Source organism: Nasonia vitripennis, chromosome 2 (assembly GCF_009193385.2).
Source record: "Nasonia vitripennis strain AsymCx chromosome 2, Nvit_psr_1.1, whole genome shotgun sequence".
In the NCBI taxonomy this organism is placed as follows: domain Eukaryota; kingdom Metazoa; phylum Arthropoda; class Insecta; order Hymenoptera; family Pteromalidae; genus Nasonia; species Nasonia vitripennis.
In genome coordinates this window covers 19,541,965-19,552,220 of record NC_045758.1, presented here as the reverse complement: position 1 = coordinate 19,552,220, position 10,256 = coordinate 19,541,965, and the positions used below count along the sequence as shown (strand labels likewise).

At 41.3% G+C, this 10,256-nt stretch overlaps 1 protein-coding gene across 2 annotated transcripts; it reads right to left on the bottom strand.

The window, feature by feature from the left end:
* Positions 1-401: 401 nt before the first annotated feature.
* LOC103317100 (protein ALP1-like) lies at positions 402-2,250 on the bottom strand. Of its 2 annotated transcripts, XR_004226631.1 has the most exons (4): positions 1,915-2,250; positions 1,542-1,845; positions 1,007-1,454; positions 402-885 (listed from the first exon to the last, which is right to left on the bottom strand). XR_004226631.1 is itself a non-coding variant. In XM_031922892.1 (3 exons), exon 3 carries the CDS (start codon positions 1,266-1,268, stop codon positions 441-443), a length of 828 nt encoding a protein of 275 aa, XP_031778752.1. In that variant the 5' UTR covers positions 1,269-1,454; positions 1,542-1,845; positions 1,915-2,250; the 3' UTR covers positions 402-440. The 2 variants fall into 2 exon arrangements, 1 of the variants encoding a protein (XP_031778752.1); XM_031922892.1 differs by having other exon boundaries at positions 402-1,454.
* Between the last annotated feature and the right edge of the window lie 8,006 nt (positions 2,251-10,256).

Below are 10,256 nucleotides of genomic sequence, written 5' to 3'. Positions count from 1 at the left end.
ATCATCCTAGTTTTTCTTTTTCTCTTCAGCTTTGCCTAGTCTGAGTAGACAATCAAAATAAAAAATAGGTACTCCACTAGTATGATAGAATTTTGAGTTATAATAGTGTTAAAAAATGATCTACAAGTGTTCTGATAGTTCTAATGTGACTTAGTGATTGAAACGTATTACTTAGATTTAAGTATTATTTATATTATTATTTAATATTTGCATTTAAATTATTAATTTTAAGTATCTGTGATAGTCATTCATGTAATACCAAATGAAAACATATTATAACTGTAATAGACTATAAATATAAAAGTTATTTCTTAGAAATTATAAAAATAGTTTTAAAAAATAATGTATTTCTTTGGAATGTTAAATAAAGATTCAAATACAATTCTACTGACTGTGTTTATTTAAAAATTTATACAATAATTTTCTTACTTGTACTACTTTTATTTACATTTTCGTTTACATTTTAGAAAAATACAATTTACTTCTCGTGTATCTTGGTATTTGTCACGACTGATACTCGTACTGCCAGCTGACTTCGCCTTCAGGCAAAAGAAAATATTGTGCAATTTAATAATGCAATTTAATATTTTTAATAAATCACGAATATTATGTGCTACAGTGGCATCTGCTTGAGTATGAGTTTGTGCAATATTTTCTGGTAGGTTCATTTCATCCATATTTTCCTGGTGAATTGGTTCTTGAGGACAATACATCTGTCGGACTTGTTTTTGAGTTCGAGCCATTAAAAAATTATGCAAACAAACACTTGCCAGAACAAGTACATCCACAGAGTCAGGTTCGAATCCAATAGGCTTACTAAAAACTCTCCATCTTGCTACTATAATCCCAAAAGCATTTTCAATGCACCTTCTTGCTCGTGATAATCTGTAATTAAAAATTCTTTTTATATCACTCAGATGACGACCAGGGTATGGTCGCATTAAATTTTCACTCAGTTTAAATGCTTCATCGCCAACAAAATAGTAAGGCATAATTATGTTTGAACCTGGTAAATTGGCGTATTCTTTAGGAATATCTAATGACTTTTCTTCTAATGATTTGCCAAGCTCACTTCGAGCAAAAATACCACCATCGCTCCCACCACCATATGCGCCAACATCAACTAGTGTAAATTCGTATCGATGATTACATGTTGCTAATAAAACAATGCTGTTAAATTTTTTATAATTAAAATAAAGAGATCCAAAGTTTGATGGTGCTCTAATTTCAATATGTTTGCCGTCAATAGCTCCAATGCAATTTGGCATGTTCCAATCATTGTAAAATCCTTTTGCAATATTTCTCCATGCTGGTCTGCTTAGTTGTCTTAAATAAACTTCAGACAAAACTTTATGGATTATGCGGCAAGTTTTTTTATTATTTCAGAAGCAGTTGAGTATCCCATTCTATAATCAAAGGCAATGGAAGAAACATCGTCACCAGTTGCAAGATACCTGAATTACAAAATTAAAAAAAATATTTTTACATTTTTTATATGAGATTATTTAATGTACAACAATTAAAACAGTCAATTTAAATACCTTAATGTAATTGCCAATCTTTCTTCAGCATAAATAGTGTTTCTTCTCTTTTTAAAAATCCTTACGTGTGGCTTTATTAAAGAAAGTAAGTAGTTGAAAGTCTGGACATCCATTCGTGTGTAAGAAAAAAATAATGCTGGATCTGATTTCAATTCTTGAAATCTGGTGTTAAAATGTCCTAGATTCAATCTTTTTTTATTGATAGGTCTCACTAACCACTTCCTATTATGCCAGCGCTTACTTCTTTCGAATTGCCATATATCATACAATTCTGTCAAGGATGCTCTCATTTCTATTATAAATACTAAAAGAAATACATACGATTTAGGTTAGGTTATAGAATTTCAAAAATATATTATGACTATGTTCTTACCTAATAATTTTAGGCTTGCGAATTATTTATTAACTAAATAGTCGTTTTTTAATCGTGTATCAACAAAATTTTTAATTTGCAATTGTCCAGTTATCTTATTTCACATGTAAACAAACAGTTCGAAGCACACGGAGGAACATCGACACACACAGACGCGTCTGCTCCTCCTTGTTCCTCGGTATTCCTCGCTGTACCTTCCATTCCTTTTTACGTGTGATAGCCCTTACTCTGTTATCGTTGCGACCACCGCACGCACTAACGAGCGCTTGCCCCCTCTGTGCCTGCATACAGCCTATGGCCGCCTGTTCGCTTCGCTCAGACTGCGTCCAGAATTGAGCGTATACGTTAGGGTTTACGTAGAACATAACGTTTTGGGCTGTACTGCCAATCCACTGTAGCAGACTGCAGTTGAAACGAAGGAACACACCTGCTCAAAATTTAACCTATAAAAATGTTTAAATTTGAATTGTATGGTAATAAATTGTAAAATTCTTTTTTCAAATAAAATTATAAAATATTGTAAGAGAATATATTATAATAAATTAGTTTCTGATTAAAAAAAAAGGTTTACCACTGTCTCAAAAAAGGAAAGGAGAATAAAAAATAACGCACATTTCCAAATGAAAATTTTATTATTATAATTAGTTAAATAGCATAGGCAATGATTGCATGATTATGTTCTTCATTATATTAGTAAGCGATTAATAGCTTCAAACTGAAAGACGAATCATACGTATTTTATTTTCAAATAACTTGAAATTTTGCTCATGCTAAAATTTTGTCTAGCATATAGTTTATAATTAATTGAACATAGTTTTGACATTAAATTTGGTTTACAATATATTGCTTCAATCTTCAGAAAAGCCATTTTGAATTGATGTCTTGCAAATAAGTATCGATGAGCAGTTTTGTTTAATTGTTCTCTATGACTCTTTACTATTCGATATTCTTGATGATAAAAACTTTGGGATAAGTTGTATAAAACATGCTCTAATTTAAAATAACAAACACAAATATTTTATTTACTGACTAAAAAACTACTGCTGCTATAATAAAAATTATCTACATAAATGTGTAGCCTTATAAATGATCTGCATAAGGTAAAAAATTAAGAGTTTTTGCTAGTAACTAGCATGCAGCACAAACTGCAGTTGCTCGCTCTGTAGCTACCATATCTACAGTACCAGGAGGTGGAGGGGATTCCTTTTGTATCAATACTACAGCTATTTTTGTATTCCTCCCTTCTAAGGCAGCTCTGAGCAAAAAAATATTACTGATTTTTTATCATCAAGAATATCGAATAGTAAAGAGTCATAGAGAACAATTAAACAAAACTGCTCATCGATACTTATTTGCATGACATCAATTCAAAATGGCTTTTCTGAAGATTGAAGCAATATATTGTAAACCAAATTTAATGTCAAAACTATGTTCAATTAATTATAAACTATATGCTAGACAAAATTTTAGCATGAGCAAAATTTCAAGTTATTTGAAAATAAAATACGTATGATTCGTCTTTCAGTTTGAAGCTATTAATCGCTTACTAATATAATGAAGAACATAATCATACAATCCTTGCCTATGCTATTTAACTAATTATAATAATAAAATTTTCATTTGGAAATGTGCGTTATTTATTCTCCTTTCTGTTTTTGAGACAGTGGTAGACCTTTTTTTAATCAGAAACTAATTTATTATAATACATTCTCTTACAAAATTTTATAATTTTATTTGAAAAAAGAATTTTACAATTTATTACCATACAATTTAAATTTAAATATTTTTATAGGTTAAATTTTGAGCAGGTATGTTCCTTCGTTTCAACTGCAGTCTGCTACAGTGGATTGGCAGTACTGCCCAAAACGTTATGTTCTACGTAAACCCTAACGTATACGCTCAATTCTGGACGCAGCCTGATGGCCCTTTGTACTTAGTGCGCGCGCTCTGTCCGCTCTGCAGCTCTGTGCCCTCCTTTCTCCTCTCTTCGACGTCCTTTTGCTACTGCTGCCATCGACCGTTCGGACAAACTGTTTCCGCTATTTTTTGGTTTACCAATTAAACGCTTCTGCCTCCTGTGTGACCCACATTTTTGATTGATGTATTCGTGGAAGGGACATAACCGTTTTCCCGATACGAAGTTTCGGATGACCCGATCCGAGCGATAGCCAAAGAAACTTTTTCCTATCCGTGTTTACAATTTTTTCCATCACGTTCGGAACGTTTCGAAGACGTAAAAAAATTGCTCTGGCAGATGCAGCGTACGAACATTTTTCGCTCTTTTTCAGTCCTGAATTTTTTCTTTGTATAGTTTTGCGGATGCGGTATTGCACGCATCAGGAAATAATGCTGCACGAACTTCTCGGTCGCGGAATTCTTTTTCGCATCCGTCGCCAACGTAACGAAGCAAACAACGCGTTACGAGTTGTAACTTAATTAGAGAGCCGGGCCGCAGCAGCTGCAAACTAATGGGCGAGCGCTAAATAGGATCCCGAGCGCATAAATCACGGATTCAATCTTCAAGGTTTTCTTGCACCAAACTGTTCAAAGCTACGTCTAAAATTACAGCCTCGTTCCAGCCAGACCGCAGAGGAGGGAGCGCACGGTATACGCCTCGCGCACGCATCAGCTCGTCGCGTTATAGCCGAGTTGCCGAGGTTTTGCCGACGACCGGGATCTTGAAACTCTCGACATGCAGGCCGCCGAGGCGGCGCGCAAAGCCCGCGCTCGCTCGGCTGACCGAAAGTCATTTCGCGGTCGGGTTTAGTTTGGGACCCGATAAGTTAATCTCGCCTGTCTGCTCTTCGGCCTGCTACTGACGTCGGCTTTGATTTATTAGAATGCCGATGAGCCGTGCGTAAGCGGCGACAACGCCAGTCGGCCGGAATCCCCCGCGACTCGATCGTCCGTATCGTATTTCGTAATGCCAATGTTGGCTATACGATGCTTTTACTGACGTTAATCAAACTTCCTGTACTCCGCGCACTCTGACGTCTCGAGCTTTTAGGGCACGTTCGAGTGCTCTCGCGTCATCTTTTTTCTCTCTCTCTCTCTCTCTCTCTCTCTCTCTCTCTCTCTCTCTCTCTCTCTCTCTCTCTCTCTCTCTCTCTCTCTCTCTTGATTTTCGCCCACCGCGCCAGCCAGCAGCCGCAATACATCATCCGATTGATTGCAAGTGAAACACGCGGCTTTCCGATTCTATTTCTTCGGGTGTGTGTGTGTGTGTCGTAAGCGTGATTCTAGGCGAGCCCCGCCATGGAGACGTCGCGGGGACGGCATTTTCACTTCGCTCAGTGCGCGCGGCAAAATAAACACCCGGCCACGTCGCAAGAGGGCCGTTATATTTCGCAAACAACAACAGCGCGCGCGATAACGAGCTTTCGCCGATGAGAAGCGCATTAACGAGACACAATGAGGCAAATGAAATTTTCCAGAGTAAACACATAATGGCAGCAGCAAGTGGGCAAAAAGCAGCGCGCATATCTCCGTATGCGGGTACGTGCGCAGCATAATTCTATGCACACGGGCTGATTTAATGCAAAAGGTTAACGTATCGTTTGACCGGCGCCGAGCCCACGTATCTATAGAGATGCGATAATCCGAAAAGCAGATAAATTCAAATGAGCTCCGCCGCGGAGAGCGCCCGCGCGCAATATGCATATGATTTTAAAAAACACTCATTCCCCGCTGCCGCTGTTCGCTGACTGTAATGCGCCCGATAGGAAGAGCAAATAATTAATTTTGTCCCGTATCGCCGCCGAACTGTAGTCGATCCTCCGATTGCGCAGCCAGCGTGAGAGCGACTGTTATACGCGCCGCGTATATGTATATCGTGCAATCGCGCCAATAAAGCGAGCGCACTCGAGGGGTGTATTTGCAGTCGGACTCGCAGTCTCCTCAGAAATTCGCCGCGTGCTCCGCCGAGAGAACGCGGCCGACGCCGCGCGCGCGATCTGCGGAGGATAGAGAGCGCGAGGGTTAGGGGATGGTCCAGAGGGCTTAGGGCTCGCTGCAATAACATAGCGGCGCGCAACACTCCGCGCGAATAATGCTGGAGCCCCTCGAGCAGCCGTGATTAACGCCGCAATAACGATTATTTATTGGCGTAAAACAGCGTTTCGCGCAGTCCACCCCAGCGCTACTCCGCTACCTCTTTTGCTCAGTTCGCGCTCGGTTCCTCCGACGCCAAGCGAAGCGAGCCCTGATTCAGCAGTTAGCCTGGCTTGTGCAAAAATTCCGCGTGGTTCTCTGCACCGACGGACTGAGAGCAGAGAGTGAGTGAGAGAGAGAGAGAGAGAGAGAGAGAGAGAGAGAGTCGCTGGACGAGGGAGGGTGGGGCTGACCGCTTTCCAATTACTTGCATGATCAATTTCGAGCCGTGCAGTTGAAAAGACGAGGTGAAAGGGATCACCACGAACCCCCCGTGCACTCGTTTTCATATTTTTGGCTATCATTTTTACTCTCTCCCGCGCGCACCTACAGCCGCCTCGCTTATCCGCCCTTTTTCATTATCCGCGGGCATTAATTCATTCCCTTTGTGCGCCTCCTCCGACAACTCCGAACGTTTGCACACTCGTGGTTTTCTACGGATTTAATTGGAAACTCCTCCTCAATCCTCATTATGGGTCATTCGCTCAAATTGCTCGACTGCGTATTATGTGATATTGATGCGTTAAATTATGTCGCGTTTCCTTTGATCTGACCATCATGTGACAGATAGATCTGACGAGTATAATCCTTCTATACCTCGCGCACGTTTGTGCGATGCCAGCAACGAGAGAGCCGATCGCAGAGGGGCGTTCTGGAATTTTAAAAGCTTCATCCGAAACTTTTGTAAATAATTTAAGTTCGTTATCACCCCGAGAAAGACTGATAGAAGTTAAATCATTTAACGACAAACTCGCATGCAGCACGATTTATACCTACGAGAAGCGTACTTATTACAACATTATTATGAGATTAAACTTTCATCGTATTTTCTATGCAACGACGTCGTTATCTGATGGACCGCAATCATCGTGGACGTTATTGATGATGCTGGGCACGGTCATATTTTTGCATTTAAATAAATTAAAGTATTAAATCAAGAGATTTCATTAGCGAAATTTCAGTGACAAAATGTTGGCTTTTCCAAGCGCACGTCTGTATACTGTATTGCAGCTGTCAAGTCGACACCAAACGGAATCTATCGCGGTCAGTTACGTGCTCGGACGCAGTATTCAAATTAGCAGAGATAACGCGAAAATTAGAAGTATATTTTGCGCGTATTCAATTGGCTTTATCAGCGCCAAAATTCATCTTCGAACTAGCTGGGGCGCGTTGCAAAACCAACGCTCCATATCGACAGGTGGATAAAACAAATTTTTGAAGCATTCGATGCAAACAACTGGCATGAAATACACTCTGAATTTTGCTTTACACGTGTGAATCCGATTTGGAAAAAATATGACAGTAGAGCTCGCTGGTTTATGACAAACGTATTTCAATATGTATGCAGCCTGTAATCGAGCGGGTTGTTTGCCTGGAAATCAGTTACAATATACACAATGGGCATTGTTTGCGTTTACACACGTAGAAAATTTGCACGTCATTTGCCAGTTTTATTTTTCATATCGGTATCGTTATCGCAGAATTATATTTGTATTAATTAGGGAGTTCATCAAAATTCAAGTCTTAACAAACAGTAAATTATTTCGCAAAGAGGAAGCAGCTGCCAGTTAATCTTGGAAAAATAAGCTAAATAGAAACTCTTCCGCGAGTAAATACACGCAAAGTCATACATTAATCTGAGGAAGTAGCAGTTAATTTAGTTAGCTTGAATATTATTTGCGTCACAGAGATTTAACAGAGACGGCGCAAGTCCCCGGCATTACTGGATCTGCAGAGCAGAAAGTGTGTTCCCTCGAATGTGAGTGGTATTTACGTATAAACGTTCATGAATAATGGAGGGGTCTAGCTAGTGCTCGCCGTCTAGCGCCACTTCCATTTTCGACGGTAATTGTCCCAAATTGGATGTGGAATTATCCTAGGCGTGCGATGAAAAAGAAACTGCCAAGCGCCGAGAAAAATTGAGGTGTGCCTTCATAAAAATGAATTGGACATTAATTTATGAAAGGCTTCGGGAATGGGACTTTTTTCCGCCCGCTATATGTATACACGACCGAGGCAGTCCAGATGAGAGTGGCGTTGTTTGAAATGCAGCGCGCAAGCTTTACTTTGAAAATCATCTCTCCGATACGCTTAAATAAGAGATATGAAATGAAGCGGATTTGCTTAATAAAAAGGATTCCTCAGACTGCGCACTTATTCCGTTCTTTTTTCCTCCATCAGTCGGGATCCTTCGTATTCGATAATGGTATCGGAATTCCATCTGCAAATGCCCTTGGTCTCGCGCTCCCTCTCTCTCTTCTCTATCTTCTCTTTCTCCCCTGCTCTCTCGTCCTCTTCCACCCCTCAACACCGGCGATTCCATTGATCTTCCTTCCCCCAGTTGTCCTCTCGCTGTACCCCTTTTTCGCGAGCGCGGCGCGATTCGTATATATATATATATATATATATATATATATATATATATATATATATATATATATATATATATATATGTATATATATATATATATATATATATATACATATGTATAAGCGTGATGAATTTTATTCGCGATAAGAATTTCGGAGAGAGAGAGAGAGAGAGAGAGAGAGAGAGAGAGTCGAAATGGCCATTTCTATGCGGACGATGACCAACGCTTGCGCGGTCGGCTGTGCGAGTCGACTGGGCCGCAGGCAGTGAACAGTTTCGCGAAGAATCCGCAGAATTCGATGCATACCTATGGACCGACCGGGGGAATAAATTAGAGTGCGATCGCGCGCGGTGCGGCTGCGTTTGGCTCGAGGTATGTTTGGAAGTTCGATTCGCTCTATGGCGAGTGCCCGCGCCCTCCCCGCGCATGTGGAATATCAAAAGGGAGTAAGTACGCGAGAGGAATATTCTTGTATGCATAAGGACGCTTGCGGTCCGAGCATTTCCGCCGTTACTCTTTTTCCGTTTGCATAGATACGGGTTTACACTTTAATCGCGAGTGTCGAAACTCTCCACTCGTTATAAACAGATTCTTTGGCATCGGCCACCCCCTCGGCTCGCGGATGAATTATTGATTTCGCGCGCGTGCGAGGAGGTATTCGAAGCATTGCCAGCTCGCAGAAATGTGTATAGTTCGAAAGCATGATGCAAGCTCGATAGAGAAGCAGCAAAAAAGCGGGCAAAACCAAGTGTCTTGAATATCGAATTCCGATCGCCGCATTCAGTCGCCAACGGTGCGATGTTAATTTGTTTTTGCACTGGACAGAGGGGATCGTCTCGGCCGGTGCGCATAGTAGCAGCGCGGGGCGAAGCGAGCGAGAGAGCGCGCTCAGAAAATCGATAAAACCAATAAGCCGCGGCAATAACGTGCTAATATCCTGTGAAGGCCATTCTTGCCGGCAGCGCTTTGCGCCCGCGCGCGCTGCCCGTATTCCGAGGGCGAGAGAGAGAGAGAGAGAGAGAGAGAGAGAGAGAGAGAGAGAGAGAGAGAGAGAGAGAGAGAGGAAGAGAGCAGGCGGTTTACGCTGTCTCAGTAATAATTGTCCTGGTGGCTCCCTGCTGGCAACAAGTCCCACCAGCTATAGGTGCGAGCGCGAAAAGGCGAGAATCGTCTCCCCCGCTGCTGGCGAAACAATAAAAGTGCGCCTCACGCGGATGGCCTTCGAATTCCAGCGCTCGCGCGTAATCGTTTAATATTGAATAATCGGCCGCCTCGTAAACAAGCTGCCTGCCATTGCAGGAGGGTAAGGGGGAGGGCGCCGGAAGACCGAAAATGAAGACTTTTTACGGTTATCGCAGCGGAAACGAATATCCAGCACCTATATACGTAAGAAGGGCGCGAATATCTTTATGCGAATGCGAGCGATAAAGACGCCGGCAACGACGCAGAGATATTCGTTTCGGTTGAAACGATTTTGCTTCCATACTTGTCGTTTTGGCGAAAGCAGGACTTGGGAGAGAGGCGAGAGAAAAAGAGCAAAAAATCCAATAATCCGACTTCCGGGCTGAAACGAGTTCACGAATGAGTATCGCCGAGCGACTCGTTAACAGCAGATTGCTAATTCTTTTGTGTCCGAAGATTTCCTGTCGTGCTGCAAATTTCATTTAGTCTTTGACGCGCCCCCTTTTCCCTCATGCGCATGCCACGCCTACTATAACACGTAACCAATCGGTTGTTCTAATTCATTATCATACATCACATTTTGTTTTTATCATATTCAAAGTTATTTGATAGCATTGGAATAATTCATGTCTAACTCTT

What these genes read in the sequence shown, in the direction of transcription:
- LOC103317100 (XM_031922892.1), bottom strand. Translation starts at nt 1,268, where the DNA reads ATGCCAAATTGCATTGGAGCTATTGACGGCAAACATATTGAAATTAGA.